Genomic DNA, 18,647 nt, shown 5'->3' on the forward strand with positions numbered 1-18,647 from the left:
GAATCTCTGAGTGTTTTGGTTTGTTTTGTTTAAATGCTCTTCCTGCTGCACTCCCCTCTGAGGCATCCGAATATTGTCACAGACAAAATTGCTGGGGTAAGCACAGCATGTGTTCTGCTCCAGTAACAGAACTGGTACATTACCAGCCCCCACCACTTTCAGTAGTGGGTTATCACTTCCAAAAGGGTCTGGAGTGAGATGAAAGATCCTGGGTATTTCTTGAAAACAAAAGAGAAAGAAAGATTCAGAAGAAAAAAAGTGGAGCTGGGATAAGAACAGACTGAGAAAAGGCAGGAGGATACAGGGAAAGTTTTAACAGGTTTGTCAAAAAGCCATTCCTGCCACTTCCACATCCTGCTAAAATAGCTCCTAAATGTTTCACTATTACCTCTCTAAAGCAGTGCCATTTTCACACTGCTAGACTACGGAATGAAAACGTTTGTGGGCTTCAACTTCAATCGCTGTTTGTTCACATTGATCTTTCAGAAGAGGTGTCCTCACAAACACAAATCTCATTTCACTCAAACTGCAGTTTTCCATATGAAACCCTGAACGAGGACCTATCTACTGCAGGCACAAAAAGCCTGAGGAATAGGCTGAGCAAGTTTTTCACAGCCCCAGTTTCACATGTTGCCTTAAAACCATCACTGTATCTCCAAGGGAAGCGACCATCCATTCACTTCTCACATCCCTTGTCCCATTCCTGCAGCACCAACACCTACTGCACCACAAGCACTTGTTACAGTTTGAGCAATCAAGACTGGGAAGCTAACTCAGGCTACAATTAAACTGATCGCAAATAATCCAAGACATTCTCCATCCAGGACAGTCTCCCAAAGCGCTCACTAAGCGAAGGGAACATCTGGGTCAGCTCAAAGCCAAGGCTCAGGGAAGGACCATCTCTTGCAAAAGCAGCAGCAGCTACCTGAAGTGACAATAAACCTATAGGCAAGACAGGAGTCAATGTGAATTTCACCTCCTCTTTCCATACCAAGGCCACACTCCAGAACAAGTTAAACAGGGCAATTATTAAAAGACAATCCAAGATTTTACTTTTTAATGATCTCCACTATTTCTATGAATTAATCCTTACACAATGCACCAAGAACATGACCTGACAAGTTACTCTGTTATGTAATTCCATTGGAAAAAAGTCCAGGAACTCTCACACAAGTGTGTTAGAACCATTCTGTATTTATGAGTGTTGAAGCTAAAGGTTCAGTTCAGTGTGCTGGTCTGTCTGCTGGGCAAATTGACTTGAAAATTTGAAGTTCTATGAAACAACTCCTTCAGACTCCATTTATGAGCACAATACACACATACGGGGCAGAATTTCTGTGCATCATCTTCCAACAGGAGAAAGATCAGCTGCCATGACCACTTTTAAGAATCAAACAATGATCCCTGCAATACTTGTTCTACTCATCAAGGTAAAAGAAAACAGCTACTAGCATTTAACAGACAAGACTATATTAGAAATTACTCCAAAGTTTAAATAAGTTTGAAGTCTCAGTTACCTCAACTGCTCCTGAATCTATGCAGCTATCTGTTCTCAAGATCTCAAACCCAGAGTGCCAACTGTGTGTGCTTGGAGACTGCATTATTCCCAGAGAATTCATTTAAGAACTACAATTGAAAATGCAAAGAGAAACATTTCCACACAAAATGCATTCTATATGCCTGGGAAATCAATCCTTCTTACAACACAACTCTTCCAAAACCCTCTTTTCCTGAGCCTAAAATTGCAATTCTTCCAAAATTAGACTTGAGCACAACTGCCCAAGGGGCTTAACATGTGAGCTGAACAGGCTGGTTTTAATGGTGCTGCCACTTGTGGGTTGCTAAGAGGAAAATATATTTTTATAAAGACTGGCTGACCAAATTAATAATTTCTCCTCCAGTGCCTAACAAAAGCAGGATAAGTTAGAAGGGAGCAGCTCACAGTCACTTCTGGTTCTGTAACTAACTACAGGCATGCACAGAAGCCTCAATTATTTTCAGTAATATTATAGAATCACAGAACCCCAGACTGGTTTCGGCTGGAAGGGAGCTTAAAGCTCATCCAGACCCAGGCCCCTGCCACAGGCAGGGACACCTTCCACTAGAGCAGGTTGCTCCAAGCCCCTGTGTCCAACCTGGCCTTGAACACTGCCAGGGATGGGGCAGCCACAGCTTCTCTGGGCACCCTGTGCCAGCACCTCAGCACCCTCACAGGGAAGAGCTTCTGCCTCAGAGCTCATCTCAATCTCCCCTCTGGCAGGTTAAAGCCATTCCCCTTGGCCTGTCCCTACAGGCCCTTGTCCAAAGCCCCTCTGCAGGTTTTTTGTAGTTGATTTCTTATCAACTTGCACTAGCAGTACATGATGTCTCGTTGGCCAGCATCTTAATGTAGGGCAAATGTAACAACCTGAAACCTTCCAGTTGCAGAAAAGAAGATGGCAAGACCACCATTGTGTAACTCTACCTGCTGCCCAGAGCAGCGTCCTCGAGCAGGACACTGGGGAGCCAGAAAGCGAGCAGGAGCATGAAGAAAGTCTTGCTACATAACAAAATCATTACCAAGTGCACACACGCACGAAGCATCAATACTTCACCTCTGAACACAAGACACCTTTTTAGGCTTCCCTCATTTTCACAAAGGCTCATGTAACAGCATTAAAGAATGACAACATCCTTTCTATTTCCAGCTCGCTTACATACTAACCCTACAAAAGCAGCATTTAGCTGGTACATGCTGTAAGAGCATAACTGAGCCATAAAGCAATATTACAAAGCTGTAACTGCATCTATTCCACTCAAGTTTAAAATCTAGAGGACTGTCCAGCTGTAGTTATTTTGACTATAAGACCTACTGCTGCTTCTTGAAAGAGATTATTCTGAATTGGTTTGGATCAAGTATCATGCTTCCTGTATTTCTCTCCTTTTATCTTCACAGGAACACGGTAACTGTTGTCTCTATTCACATTCACAAGTGCCAACCTATGCCAAGACTTTGCATTCATTTCAGTTATTCTCATTTCAATCATTTAAGAGGGTAAACCTCAGTTTCACATGAATCCTGAACTCTGACTTACTCCACAAGGCTTTTTGCTCCATGCTAAAAGTACTGTAGACATAGTTATGGTACTGCATGTTATAAAGCAATGAAAATATGGAAAATACCCTTCAGGCAGTTATAAAACCAACTCACACTAACGAAATGGCTTTGGGAACATGGTGTGTCCTAAAGAGAAAAGAATAAATGGTAGCCTTAACTCGGTACCATCAGTGATTGATAGGTTTACTACAAGAGGTATAATACATAGCAGATTTAACTGGCTGTACACTTAAACAGCACCTACAGCAAGGCAGGCCTAATTCTACAGCATTTAAATGCAATACATGAGTTTAGGTGAAGACAAAACCCCAAACAAGGGATCAGTTTTTCAAATCATATTAAGAGTGATAAAACACGATAAGAGCAGATTATCATTTATCAGATTATCTTTTAAGTGCTTTACAGTAAAGCAATCAGGCAGTAATCCATCTCCCATTTAAGCAGTATACTTTTCTACAACTACTTCCAAGAAACTAAACTCTACTGGTAGTAGCACAGCTCTTCTTACCAACAGAGCTAGTAACAATGCTGAACAAACCTCGTTTCCACATACTGCCCACGTGGACACTGAAGGAAGAAAACCTATTCCACGTGTACTAGTTTTGCTGCAAAACACACGTCAGTAAGATTATTTATACCGGTGATAGATGCCACGGGGTGTGTGTCTGCACATGTGTACGTGCCATCCCATTTCCATCGCATCTGGAACTGTCATACTGCACAGCAGTCTGACAACTGGCTTAGACCTACCTAAAGCCATGCTGCTACCAGATGAGCGAGCTCTGCATTCCCCACCTGCCCCCAGGCCCATGTTTTCATCACCCCTTCTTTACACATCCACACAGCCTGAATGAAGTTCAGGGATCTGATCTGACCACAACATAACCCAGCAGAGATCTCCAGGTCCATCTGCTTTCAAAAGCAGCACAGACTTGGACCAGCTTCAGCCTTTACATCTAAAAGACAATGACGAGTGATGCAGGACCTCTGTCAAGCACTAGTGCACCATGCCAAGGCTTCCACTATTTTATTTGGCCAGTATTGTAGTTCAGTCTCTTAAGGTTACAGTACCAGGACTGGATGGATGTATTCTGTTGCTGGCCTTCTGACCGCACATGTTCAAACTATCTACCTTGAACAGCATTTAAAGTCCTTTTTATCAGCTGATTTCACCATTTGTAGGAGCAGGGTCTTGTGCTGACTGTATGTAAAGTCCTATAAAGAGACCAACCATCTTTCAGAGTTCCTGGTGTTCCTCTGAGCACCAGGATCACCCCCGCCCCCCCCCACGATGCTGGCACAAGTGCACACAGAGAGCACTGAGAACCAGATCAGGGTTCAACTCAGCTGAAAAATAATCCAGTCACAACCACAATTTTCAGTATTTTTCAGCTGGGTCAGCTTCCCAACAACTTGGTTGTGCAGCACTTGTGCCAGCAAAGTGGGAAGGAGTGCCTCTTTAAGCAGAAATGCTGCCAAACATGTAGCCATGGCCTAAATAGGCGAGTCAGAAGAGAACAGAAAGAGGTGGGGAGAGAACCAGACAGTACAGCTAGCAACACACAGCTCTTAACTCTTAATTCAGCACTGCCTCCAGTAGGAGTTTTATTCTTCCTTTTAGTTCTTCCAAAACACAATCTGTGAAGCTACAGCTACCCAAGAAACCCATTTGTAGGGTAGGTAGGCCCAAACCTGATAGAGAGCTGTGATCACCAGCACTGGCACTGAGAGCCAAGCTGCATTCCTTTGTACTGCTGGAGTCTTGATGATCACTGTATTGACAACACAGAACACTCACTCCTTTTTCCATCTCATTTTTTATTTAAGCCAGAAAGATTCCAAGAACACCAAAGCATTAGAGAAGTAACAGAACAATACTGGTCAGCATGACTGACAAGCTGAAGTGCCCCAGCTACCAAACCCATGTCAAGAGAGAGCGCTGAATAACTTTAGGGAGCTCAACAGCCACTTACTATTTAGCTGTTTGCTAAATGCTCTTTGTTGTGGGGGACTCTGCACTTTAGCTGAACACTTCAGTCAATCCAGAGCAGCAGTTCCTACAACACAGCAGCCTATTTCTCTCTCCGTACAGTCAGTCATTCTACAAACAGCTGAAGACAGAAGAGCTGAAATACAGAAGCAGACTTAGGAATACAGAATAGGACTATAACCTTCTAGCTTCTTACTTAACTACAGCATATCTCAAACTACTCCTTATAACCAAACCCATTACTAGTCCTTGCTCCTTCTAACTGATGTTACCTTATGAGAACATAACCACAGCCCTCCAAAATCCAAATTAAGCTCCCTCCCACAACTACACCTCAGTCTTTTTTCAGCATTATTACTGCAACCTCTCACACCTTTGCTACTTTTCTCTGTTAATTTTTCCTCCCCGCCTACTCCATCAATTCCCATTAAAAAACCACCCATCAGTGACTTCTATACCACCACCATTTCTCTTCTGTGACTCCTGCCCACAACCACAGCTTGGTAGAAGCCCTTCTTCCCAATGGATGCCAGCAACATCCCTTCATCTCAAAGGCACAGGCCCCTACTCGCCAGTTGTTGGTAAGCCTACAGCACCAGACGTGCCCCTAGGAACAACAGACTGGTAGGACAGAGCTAACCAACCTTCTGAAGGAGACTCCGCAGCTCTAATCCTCTATTACAGATACATATTACTTGACAAAGAGAAAGCTTTCTGGTAAGGCAAGAGATGGTGATCTCCAGATCGTGGTAAACTGCTTTTTACAGCAGTGCCCATTCCTGGCTTCAGTTTTCCTTACTCCGAGATAACTATTTTTGTGCACTGAAGACAAACTCCCATTACTGAAGCAACAACAGTTCCCATAGCTGCTCTGCAGTTTTGAAGTCTGCCAAAAATAAACACAAAACTACACTCAAAAGATATAACGTACCCAGAATCAAACAGAGAAAGCATTCCTGAACGAGCGAGAAGTCAGATCTTGTTTATATCTCTGACCACGCACACAAGAGGGGGCAAGGGAAAGAACAAGAGACTTCATCTCTTCCCCATCCACACAAACTGAACCAGGCCACAGCAATGTTTTAAGTAGGAAACAACTCACAGATTATTAATTCAGAGACTGTTTGGGCATGAAATAGTTAAACTTGTCAAACTCAGGGTTAAAGGTTAAGACTTAAGTTCCTGGCACCCACCCTCAGACCCAGGTTATCAGACTTTTACATATCTTTGGATTATACTTGAAAGAACATTTAGATACAGAAGCTTGATTCTTTTCCTTCTGCCAAGTAATTAAACAAATTTGACTTTATTTGTTCTGAAGCACAACCTCACTCCATTAAGCAAGTGTCTAGCTTTCAGAGACAGTTTAAACTCCCAAATTTTAGCTGTTTCCAACTGGAGCTACCACTGTGCCACATCTTGGAGAACACAAGAGCAGAAGAGTAAAAACAAGTCCCAAACCAACAAAACTGCTGCAGAAAATGTTTGTGATCCTTTTCCATAGTCATTCCCATAAAAGAAGCTTCCAGTAAGAATACATGGCAATGTTTGCTCTCGAGTATTTCTAGACAGTTCAAGCTTACTTGCACCAAAGCAGTCATGGCACAGAAGAAAAAAAAAAACTAACCCCTACATTCCAGATGCTTTTGATAACCTGATTATTGAATTCACCAAGAAGTGACTCTGGGTTCTCCACTGGAGAAGTCCTGTCTCATCTGATGTCCTGGCTCCGGAGTGCACAGGACAAGCTGAACACAGATTATGTTGTAGGATTAGGCTCCAGCAAGACAAATATAAAATTAAGAGAGGAAAATACCATTTCCCTTATGCATGTGGCTGTTAAATCACAAAAAGGCAAACTCTGGCCATCAGTTCAAATGAAGGACCCCAAGCTGACCCTCATATTTCAATTTAGAACCGCATTTCCATACTTAACTTTGTGACCCAATAGGGCCAGGCCACAGCTTACAACCAAGGATAAATTCCATGCATACCAGGAAAAGAGAGGCTAGTTCTCTGCCCCTCACACGTCCATATTCCTCAAGTTAGAGAAGCTTTGCCACAGCAGAACCACACAGGCAGGTCCCCAATACAAACCCTCTGCCATCATCTTTCCTCAAGCTTTAGTTACAGCTTTCCCCCTTCTTCCGCTTCCACCCTCACGAGCTCTAACAGAAAGTGTCCCATCTATTGCAGAGTACTCAGAAAGCCAGAAAATTAAAAACTGCATGTATCAGAGTTCATGTTTCAGCCATCAAAGCCACCAAGTATTGACTTTGCAATAGACAATCATTCTAGCCTAAGTATCTAAAGAATTACAGGTTACACATATTATGTGCAGGTTCCACCATCAGGTCTGACCTCAGGTGCACCGCGAGCTGTATACTGGTGTTTGCAGCAAGCTTGTTAGTGTTGCTGCCACTATCACTGTATTAAAAACATAACCCTCCATTGGCCTGGTTTATAGGCAACTGGAGAGGCCACTGGGTTTGCATTCTACTGAGTAACAATGAAATGGATGCGGTTTTCTTGGTGAACACTTTATTAGGGTAGTTGAAACCAGTTTTCCAGCATCAACACTGCATTAGGAGCAGGAAGAAAACAGAAAGCAAAACCTCCCATGTCTTTCAGGTTTGGTTTGTTCCCTTTGTTATTAGTGAATTTTCAGCATTCCACAACAAAAGTTACTTTAAGTTTGAGCAATAATGCCAGTAAAAACCCCAATAATCCACAGCCTGGGTGCTACAGTACACACACGGTACTGTTCTCAGCCCCAGACTGATGTGAGTCCATACTCATTAGCTGCAGACCACAGCGGTTAATTAAGTTTCAGACAGCCAGATTTTCTTTAGCTCTCACCATGGTGCCTGCCACAAGAAAGCAGACACAAGGGCAGGGAGGCAAACAGGTCCTCAGACTACACTGAGAGCCACCTCAGCTCATCCTCGAGTGTTCTGAAGGAGGACCAGAAGCATACAGAGCTGCTGCTCCAATTTTTGCAGGAATCACACAAGGCTGTTTCATTCAAGTGAAGCTTAAAGCTAGAAATACAGCTAATAAAAGGAAAAATGCAACCAGCTTGCTAGACTATTAACCTGTCCAAGAGTATCACAGGGAGGCATTACAAAGCATAACAAGAACTCAAAGGATTGCATGGAAGCTGCACTTGCACTCTGATTAGACAGTTGGCTTTCAACCGTTTCCAGCATGAATTGTGGGAGCTGAATACACAGGAAGAGAATTGCAGCTCAACAAATTCATTACAACCAAGTGTAACACCAACCTCGGGACCTCTCTCCAGGATCCAGGCACCGAAATTTCACCATGTGTTGCATTACATCAAAGGTTTTGCACGTTAAGACTCATCCCAAGTCTGCTATAGCTGACAATGGAATTAAACTCCTCTCTGCTCGCTGGACCACAAAATCAGAAGGTGCCTCCTCCATAAACCCAAAACTGGACATTCTTATGAATTTTGGAAGCATCCTGACTGGCTGAACCGAGGCTGGTCAGTTCACTGGCAGTGAAGGCTCCCCTGAACTCCAGCACTGCACAGTACGGTGCTAACCTGTCAGGAAGCACGAGGCTGGCAAGCGATCTCTTGCAGCACCAAGTACAATACTAAGGAAGCTAAGGACTGAGTATTTCCTGACTCCTGCAGTTCCAGATCCCTGCCAAAGCCACTTTTACTCTATATAGAAAAGTTCATAACTATTACATGCTTGTCAATGTGTCTATTTTAATGAAGAATTATTTGCACGCATCAGCCAGACGACCACGACTTCTCCAGTATTTGTTCTAATTAGGGATTTAGTCTGATATGTAATGAAAGGTCACAGAATTTAAAGGCTGCAATGGAAAAAAAATTATACTGCAGTTAAGAGTAGTTTTGAATTCCAGCTTTAAAACAGACTTCCTGAAGAATGGAAAATTCAACTTAAGGAATTGTTACAGCTTTCTGGTTCCCAAAAGCCACTTTGTAAATGACAGGAGTCAGTCAAAGTGCATCGTTTGCCACAGGCTGCAGCTAATAAATAAAACCAAGTCACTTCTGTTTACACTGATTTTTTGGCCTTTGGAAGTTTAATTTGAGCACATGTCAAATGGGAAAATAATGGAAACTGGAGTTACTGCTTTTCTAAATACAACATTCATCTTACTTGCAAGTCAGAGCACCCAAGATACATAAAAACCAAGTTTTTATAGGAATTCTGTAAGTGCCAAGGCCAACTGCTTGCAGAAGAACAACTCTAACTCCTGCTCCACAGGCTGTGTGGTGCAAACAGGACTTTACAGCAAGGAAATGTCAGCAGGACTTCCCCCAAAAAGGATCACAGAGGAAATGTTGTTCTCTATCATGGTGCTTGAGCAGCACAGAGATGGTGCAATTCTCCTCATGATCCCCAATCCAAGGAAAAGAAAACAAGAACAGTTTTTGCTGTCACAATCAGAGGCAGCCATCTTAGTGTAAGGTGACATTTGTCACTGCCAGCTTCAAAAAGTTTTAGGCAATTCCCAGTATTATTTCAAACACAAACCCCTGTTTAATAAGCACACACAAATATTCAGGTTTCTTCTTCTCCTGGTTAACAGAAGCTGGGAAGATTGGGAAAATTACTTGATCTTTATCTAGTACTTAGATCTTCAAAGAGCACAAACATTAATTAATTCTCCCAACACCTCCCTGTGGAATGCAAGTATCACATTCCCCATTCGGCAGATTAGGAAAAAACACAGCTCAAAAGCTGAGTGACAGGAAAATCTTAATCTTGGAAAACAACTCCAGCAAAATATTTCAGGAGCCTGAATTCAGCCCTCATAAGAAGTGTGCTGAAGAGTCCTCTCAAACCACAGTTTGATCCTGAACGCAGGTATCTCGATGCACATTAAACATCTCTTTTTGCTTGACTGCAAGCAGGAACACTAAGGTATTTTAGGAAGGTTGCATTCGCATCTCCCTACCTGAGGGGTAGCTAAAAAGTCAAGAATAATCAGTAAAAGAAATATTGCTCTTACCTTCTGCTACATCATCATCTACAGCGCCTTTCACCTGAGAAAAACACCACTGAATGTCATTGCCTCCTCCAGCTCCTGAAAAACACAATCACAGCCATGAGACCCCAGAGCAGCACAAAGAGCTCTCAGCAGTTCCAGGCTGACAGTTTGAGGCAGCGCTGTGCACGCCGCCTACTTCCGCAGCAGCACAATCCCCAGCTGCCCCTCCCCACCTTTTTCCTTTACAGATATTGTTTTTGTCAGGAGCCGTTTGCCAGCGTCCAGCACGGCTTTAGCAAAGCCCCTGAAAGCAGCAGCAGCGAGAAGAGCCTCCGTCGCCAAAAGCTCGCTGGACTCGGTAGCGTTGCCAGTGCCAACTTTAACTGCGCATTTAAAATGAGCGCAGGAAAATCCTGCTTCACACCACCTTCTTCCTACTTCAGAAGTCAGAACTCTACCAAAAAGCTGTACGTTTTGGCAAATTCCAACCTTCCCTTCGCTATAACCCAAGCGTCCATTCGAGTCCTTCTTCTCCAAAAGCACCGACCTCGACCTCCATAATAAAGGCTAAAGAAGAAAGATTTTACCACAGTTTTAGAATGTCTTCGCAGAAGTAACGAAAGCAACTACCAGCCTGCAAACAAAAAGCAGCAAATCCGAGCAGCAAAGCAAACAAGCAATCGGATGTGAACAAGTTCTACTACCATAGAACACGGAGCGAAGAGAAAACTTGAGGAACATTACTGCCTGGGCGGAAGGCAGTGATTCATTTGAACCCTGCCACCAAAACACACACCAAAATCACCACCCAGTTCTTTTGCATTTCATTCTGAGCAAATCACTGCCGGGCTGAGGCCGTACAGGAAGGGCCTGAAATGGGCTTTGCCTCTCTCTGCTTCGCTTTTTTTTTTTTTAAAGCCACTGTCAAAATGGAACTTTTCCTCCACACGATTCAAACAGGCTGAGCAACAGATGGCACCTACGCATGAACCCAGAGCTCTGGATGGCTTTTGGGATCATCAAGAATACAGAAGGGACTTCTTCCCTCTTTTACATTAAGTTAAGGAGGAAAAAAGTCAAAGACGAGGAAATCAGAAACCCCCAAATAATCTTTCCAGCACGGACCAAGTGCCTCAGGGGGTCAGGAGTGCTGGAACACAACCAGAGCCCCGTTTGCATTTTTTACTTGCCTTAGTTTCTTCTCCAAAGGATTACAGACATTCAAGCTGCACCACCTGAGAAGGTGAAGGCGAGTGCAAGTATCTGCCTATGTGAGAGATGTCAAAATGCCTTTTGCAGCTGCAGTGGAAGGTTCACCACGCACCCCTCTCCCCCAGACCTCATACAACCTATTTTCCTGCCTCTCTCCAACCTCTTCATTTGTCATGCAGCAGCTGGCACCGTGGAAGCGTTTAAAGGGGGCAGCTTGTGAGGAAAATCACTGCTCTTTCTACGTAAGGCCAAAATCCTATTTTTCATACAATTTACTTGAACCAAGTTGGCACTTCCCCCCCCCCCCCGAAACAAAAAGAGGAGGAGGGTGGAGCATGGGCATATGGTGTAGGGGGAAAAGGCAAAGCACAAACCTACCCAAGCCTCCTCTGCTCGCTCCTCCAAGCAAAACGCGCTGAAAAGACAATTCATTTGCAGAGGAGGGGGATGAATACATTTCCAAACGAAGAAATGGCAAGGAGAAGTAAGAAGGAAGAGATGCCTCATGCAGACACACTTCCAGCCTAGCAAGAGCACTCCAGGATGCAAAATGGGGAGCAGGCACAGGAAGGAATGAGACAGAAAACACTGCAAGACCTGTATTATTTAATTACATCCTGTGCCCAATTTTAGTCTCATTTGCAGGCGCTCAGAAGCTGCTCCCTACGGAAGGGTGCAGCCACACTCTGGCCACTGGCACGTCTGCACCCCCAGCACCTCGCCGTGCACAGCAGCACCTCTGCCCGCTCCTTCCTAACTCCACCTGAGAAATAAACGCAACGTACAAGCACAATACAGACTGAAACAGCCAAAGACCCCCCCGCCTGCAGCCCTCCTGCACACCCAACTTCCAAAGGCGCCGCTTCCCCCAGCCCAGCCCCTCCACCTTGCTGCTTTCATGCCTGTTTTTTTTCCGCCCGACGAAGCAGGGAAGGAGGAAGCGGTGGGTGGGAGGAAAGCACCATTTCCCAGAACGGGGAAAAATAAAGGAATAAAACCCAGGAAGGCGCAGGCGGAATGGGGGAAGCGGGGCCGGGAGCCAGCACAGGCGCCGGCAGCGCGGCTCGGCGGAGGCAGGAGCAGGCTGCGAGGCGTTCCGGAGCTGGGGACAGAGCCCCGGCGGGCCGGGCCGGAGGCGGCGGTGCCCGCTGCCCACCTCCCGCCGCAGGCCGCTGCCGCAGCCTCACCTGAGCACCCCCCCCTTCTCTCCCCGCCCGGCGGCGGCAGGGGCCGGTGCCCCGCGGGGGCAGCCTCCCCTTACCTGCCATGTTGGGCTCGCGATAGCGGCCGCGGCGGGTCGGGCGGTCTCGGCGCTGCGCGGCGGAGCCGCCGTTGCCGAGCGGGGGGCGGCGGCGGGGGGCGGATGGCGGCGGATGGCGGCGGGGGTGCGGCCGGCTCCGCTCCGGGGCTGCCCCCGCTCCGCGCCTCGCTCCGGCCCCCCCCCAAACGCTACACTTTCAAAATGGCGCCGGCCGAGCTGGGGGTGACGTCACCCGGGGCGGGCGGGGCGGCACTCCGGGGAGGGCGGGGCGGAGGGTCCCTCACCGCCCCCCGTAGGTGTCATGGCGGGTGCCATGGCGGGCCCGCACCCCGGGGCAGCGTGTCCGCGCTCGGGCTGGGCGGCAGCCGCAGCGCCGGGGGCTCGTCCCCAGCGGGGAAACCTTCCTGCAGGGCCCCCATCGCCCCCCGGGGGGGTGCTCCCCCTCCGTGTCACCCCCTCACTGGATCATCCCCCCCCCCCGGGCTTGTCGCCGACGTTCGGTTTTGGTTCTCTCCTTTCCCCCACTCTCTCACTTCCTTCTCCTGCCATTTCCTCCCGTGGCCACAGAACCTGTTTGATGCACATTTTCCGCCCTCTTGGAAGCTTTCCATAACGTCTGCAGGCTCGGTCTCTGGTTTCACTGGAGAGCCCAAGTGTGTCTTTGCCGCTCTCATTGCTATTCCCTGCATACACCCGGCCGTGCTCTGAGCCATTTTTAGCCTCCGCCACCTCTCACGCTGACAGCCAGCAAGATCTACAAAGGAAGGCTTCCAGCAGAGCCCAGCTTGGCTCAGCTCCTGCTGGCTCGGGAGGGATGAAGGCTCCTTTTTAGCTCGCTGGGTCCCAGTCGAAGCCTCAGCTGTAGTTAACGTACAGGACTTGGATAATTGATTCAGTACAATCTATTTAAGATCTTGTGAAAGTCATCAGTTTCCCTGCACAGATGTTTGTGCAAACGTCTTCTTTCTCCTCAGGCTGGGTAGAGCTTGTTAATCCAGATTTCACTTGGAGATTCATGAGCTCATCCTGCAAACCCAGCACTGCCACAACCTCGCAATGTGCCCTGAAACGAGTCTCCCAAGTCATCACATGCACCAACTGCATCTCCAGCTCAAAACACCAAAGAGGCGAAAGACCATCAAATTCCTACTCAAGTGCAGCCCAAAACACGGAACTGCAGGAGGTGAACACCTCCACACACAAACAGGCAGGCAGGCTCCTGGTGTTTGAGAGCAAACACCAGCAATCCCTAGGTTGTAAACTGCTGTGGACAAATGCAGATTTACCTCTACACATGCAAATAAAATCAATCTTGGAAACAACCATAATGGTTGAAAAAGCACTTAACATAGAAAGGGCATTCGGGGGCAACTCACCGAAGTTTGGGCATCTCCGGAACCAAGTGCTTTGCTTAGTCCATTTTGCAAGCAATCCAAAGATCTGAAAGCAGGCACAGCACAGGTTGGAAAGCAGTCACAAGCGAGACAGGATCTTCTTGGATCACTCCAGCACTAACACCCAGGTCCACGGTTCCCAGAGTTCAAGAACAAAGTCACCCAATTCTACACGTTTGAGGCCCTGTTTAGGCAATACCAGATTTGGAAGGAAAGCTGCATTCCCAATTCATGAGGATTCCTTAAAAACATCCTTTTCCACCCCGCAGAATCGGCCTGCAACCGTGTAGCAGAAAATTTGCAAGTAAAGTCCAATTCATCCATTGCCTCTGTACAATTACTGCTGAATTTGGCCTTCAGAGTAGGATGAGCTTTGTTTCAAGAACTTGTTGCTTAAAAAAAAAAAAAAAGGCAATAAGACCTGCAATTAGCTCTGTAATATAAATTAATGAAGCTTTAGTATATACCTTATAATTAAAACAAAATCCCTCTTAAAAAAGATTTAATATCATGGTGCCAGAAGGATGGATCCTAATTCCAACATTTCAGGGGTTTATTTTGAACTAACTGAGCTTACAGAGTATAATGAAGTATAATAAATAATATTAAATCACAGCCTGGGTAATTAGTAAGACATCTGGGGAATCACAATCATCGTGTGGGTGTTCACTTGTTCATTCACACAACACAGGTCCTCCACAGAAAAGCCTCTCAGGTTGTATTTGTTAAAGGGTAGTGGAGAACACCCAGAGCGGTCAGTTCACAGCAGCATCAATCACAAGCTCCGAACAACTTTAACATCAACATGTAAAATGTGACTGGCAGCCAATAAAACACCTATTAATGTCAAATCACTGATCAAACAACCAAGGCCTCAAAGAACTCTGTCAGCAACTCACTTTGTATCTGCTTTCGTTTCCCAGTAATTTGACCCGTTAGACAAGACTATAATGAATTACAACAATTCAGTTTAGAAATAAAGGGAGTAATTATCACCAAAATTATCACTGGAATTTAGAAGTAGCTGAGCCATCTGGGGTCACCCCCAGGTTAACATCAGGGTCATGCAATTCCCTACAGCCTTCTCTCCTGTGCTTCACTCTGTCTAGCTTGGAGAGCCTCACTGAGAGATTTCCACTGCCTTTTGGCAGAGCCTTTGCTCCTAGAAAATGTTTGCTAATATTCACCCTGTGTTTCCCCATTCCTCATTTCAGGTAATTGTCTCTACGTGGTTAATGAAATAACTACTTCATCAACCACCATTATCAAAACAGTGCTGACTCACACCTTAACTCTGCTACATTGAGTTCATGCCGAACAGAAGGTCAGGCAGCCCCTGACTCTGCAATGAGCTTCAGGCAGACTCCCAGGGTGAGCCCCTCTGACCCCCCAACATCACATCCACACCAACCTCGCTGGGGCAGGCCCTTCACACGTGCTGCAGGGCCAGGAGCTCTCTCTGGCCATGCACAGCTCTCATTTAAGTTTTCTGACAGTCAGTATTTACTCAACCTGAGTTTGTTTTAACCCACCTGTAAAGCCCCAGTGGCCAGAGATGTTCAGCTAAAAACCAAGGTTTAAACGAAGGCTTAAGCAGTTCCAGTTCCTGCCTTGCTATCCTAAACTTGAACACTGCAAGGACATATATTGCACCCTACGTCACTAGAGCAGCTCCACCAAAGTCACTGGTCTTTATTTTTGGAAAGGGAAAAAAAGTTTCTGGCAGTTGTGAGCATCTGTGCTGTTGGGGCAATAATACTCAGAAGGGGCAGAAAACCTCATCCTCCCCTGATCAGTCCCTGGGCAGCTAAGCCTGAACAGTGACCAAAAGCAGAAGAGGGTGGTACATGACTTTCAGCTCACTTTGCAACTGGCAGTGATTTTCTGAAGAACCGTTTCCCAAACCAAACAACGTAGCAGTACCATGCAATGGGTCTGTAAGCCAGACCTCTCACCACGGAGCAAACCTGTGACACAAAAGCTCACTTAATTCTGGTAAAGCAGCAGCTTGTGTCATCTCAGAAACATGAAGTTCACTGGGTTAAAACTCTGCTATTACAAGGGGAAGCCTCAGAATCTTCTCACAGAAATTACTAAGGCTTTTTTCTTAACTTCAGCCTGGTGCAAGCAAACAGAAGAACCAATTAGACTTGGAAAGAATTGCATATGTTCATTACAGTAGTAATTTGCAAGACAGGTTTAAAACCAGCTCTGAAGCTGATTTGTTTAGAGCGCGTCAAAATTACAGTGATTGAAACCACAGTTTGCTAAATATTAGTCTAATGGATTGTTTAAGCACAATTTGTACAGGATTCACGCACCAGAATCTTGGCAGTTTTATTTTAAAGCAAGTGCAGAAATACATGCAAGGATACAGGGAAAACAAGGCTTTTGGAAAAGAAGGAAAATGGCCTTAGTGGGAGAGAGAAGCCACCTCTTTGGAGGGAGAAAACCAAGTATTTTTCAGCTAGAAGGTATCCCATTATTTTGGGGTTAAACACTAAGAAAAAGAGGATAACTTGAGGTATATAGAAAAATTACATTCTTATTATTTTAAACTTCTTACTATGTTTTTTACAAACTCTAGTTAGTTCTATGTAAGGATGAGTCCAAACAAAACTCCAGAGAAGCCAACAATTCCACTGAAACTAAAACTGCCACAAGATGGGATTTACAAGACTTAGCTCTTCTTGTAACATAGGAGCTGCAGTTAACAAAACACATCCTTCAGGATAACCCAGCACTATGAATCTTCCAGCTCAGGATAATTTGGAACTCTGAAACCTACCAGCAGTAGGAAATAAACCAAAAATGAAACAAAATGAGAACAGCCATCCTGAACCAAGCACCATGAACACAAGGCACTCACAAAGTCTTTTTATTCTAACAAGAATGATTAAACACTGAACTACATTGCCAAAAAACTCCACAGCACATCCACTAACAGGCACTTTTAAGAGCAGATTAGATAACCTCCTACTGGGAATAGTCTAAGTAGAGCTGCTCCCTGCCTAAGGGTAAGAGATGCCTTAGTCCTTTCCAGCCCCACTTTTCACCATTCTACAGAAAACACACATTCTTCAGCTCAAAACCACAGGTTCTTTGTAGCAGTGACAACAGCAAGATAGAGCAAAACCAGCAATTCCATGCTCAGAGAATACTTTAACAAGTATTAAGATTCCCTTCTCCTATTAGTCATTAGAAGGGGAATAATTAATATCCTTCAGTCTCTTTGAATAAATTGAGCTCAATCAAAGGAACATAACAGCAACAATTACAACAAAAAACTATCTTGGGGGGGAAGGAACACTTCATGCATAGACTTAACTGATACATGCTGCATCTCTAAGAAGCACAGAGGAACTCACAGGTGAGAAGAGCTTTGGTCCTCACCACCTTTATGGGCACACTGAAGGAAAGGGAGGAGCCAAGATACAGAACTGCAAAGAGCCTTGAATGTGTTTGGTTGGGGGGGGTTTTAAACCTCCAAACTCTCATGGCCTATATACAGAAACATTTCTTTTTGGGGAAGGGTTGCAGTGTTATTGAGGGAACAGAAAGGTTCATTTTTCCTTCCTAACAAACCTATATAGGGGATCTAAATAAGTGAAAGAGAAGCCTCAAAGTCTTCTGTGAAACAATTTTGCTTCACAAAAGCAGGAAGTTGAAAGCAAGTGTGTTACGAACACTGCCTTCTATAGGATTTCCCTGTTATGTTTCACAGTGGGGATTAGCATCTTCTGGTTTAGATTCTTACTAAGACAAAGTACTTCTGTGCATTAATGAAATGAACGAGCTATTATCCTTCACTATGAGCTGGAAGAATTTTACCTGCACAGGTTTATTTCAAAAGGGATATGTAAATATAAGGCTTAGCTCAAGCCCTGTAGTTATCTTGTATGTATCACTGAAGCCATTGTTACTAAAACAGATAAAAAGCCAACTGATCTAAAGAGATTACCATCAGCTCCTTGGAATCATGTTTTTGTAGTTTGAAGAAGCCTGTAATTTTACTAGCATTTTTCACTAAGAAGTTAATTGCCAGCTCTGTGTGGTGCTAGCAGCATGTAGAAACTTAGCACATCAGTGATCCGACTTTGCCAGGAGAAATGTTCCTTAAAAACCATGGATTGTGGGAAGCGATGATTAAATACTTAATGTGGAATAAAATGTCACTGTAGTCTTTGAACTCAAGCATTCTTCCTCCTGATCCTCTGCTCTAGGCGAGTCTTGTTCTTTCAATCAGCTTGGGGTTGCTGACTTCTCCTGGTACATAAAGGGTGTGAACAGATGGATGTCCTAAGCCCTGGAATCAGAAAAAGACATAAGAAATTCAGCTTACTTTTCCAAGGAGTTTTTAGCTTTTGATTCCAGAGGGAAATGTGAAAATGTGACTTCTAAAATGAAACAAAAATCAAAAAGGAAAGCAAATGCAAAGAGCCTAGAGATGTTCTCTCTTTAAAATGCACTTCAGGCAAGCTACAAGTGGAAGTATTAGTAGTAACTTACTATGAGTAGTAACACTATCAGTCTAGTATTGCTTGAATCGTGTGCAAAAAATGTGTGCAGGTAACTGGCATGATTGGCTTTAGTAATTCATTAACTTACTCCTTCATGTTCAAGTTCATTTACCTTTTGGTTTCATTTTTCATTAACAAAAACACAGTATTTCTCAGCTATTCTTTAGGTGTTTCAAAC

General features: G+C 44.9%; 1 protein-coding gene across 3 annotated transcripts in view; it reads right to left on the reverse strand.

Annotated features, from left to right (window-relative positions):
• The window catches only part of PPP2R2A (protein phosphatase 2 regulatory subunit Balpha), a 38,955-nt gene extending 26,145 nt beyond the window's left edge, over positions 1-12,810 (reverse strand). For 2 of the 3 annotated variants that reach the window (XM_030510212.1, XM_030510208.1), the window contains exons 1-2: positions 10,787-12,179; positions 10,104-10,178 (exon numbers count right to left, since the gene is read on the reverse strand). In XM_030510212.1, coding sequence (XP_030366072.1) covers positions 10,104-10,178; positions 10,787-10,823 — 112 coding nt within the window. In that variant the 5' untranslated portion in view covers positions 10,824-12,179. Of the gene's footprint in view, positions 1-10,103; positions 10,179-10,786; positions 12,180-12,555 lie in introns of those variants that run through there. The other variant, XM_030510209.1, reaches the window with a different exon arrangement.
• Positions 12,811-18,647: the final 5,837 nt, after the last annotated feature.

The sequence above is a fragment of the Strigops habroptila genome, chromosome 21, assembly GCF_004027225.2.
Source record: "Strigops habroptila isolate Jane chromosome 21, bStrHab1.2.pri, whole genome shotgun sequence".
Lineage (NCBI taxonomy): Eukaryota > Metazoa > Chordata > Aves > Psittaciformes > Psittacidae > Strigops > Strigops habroptila.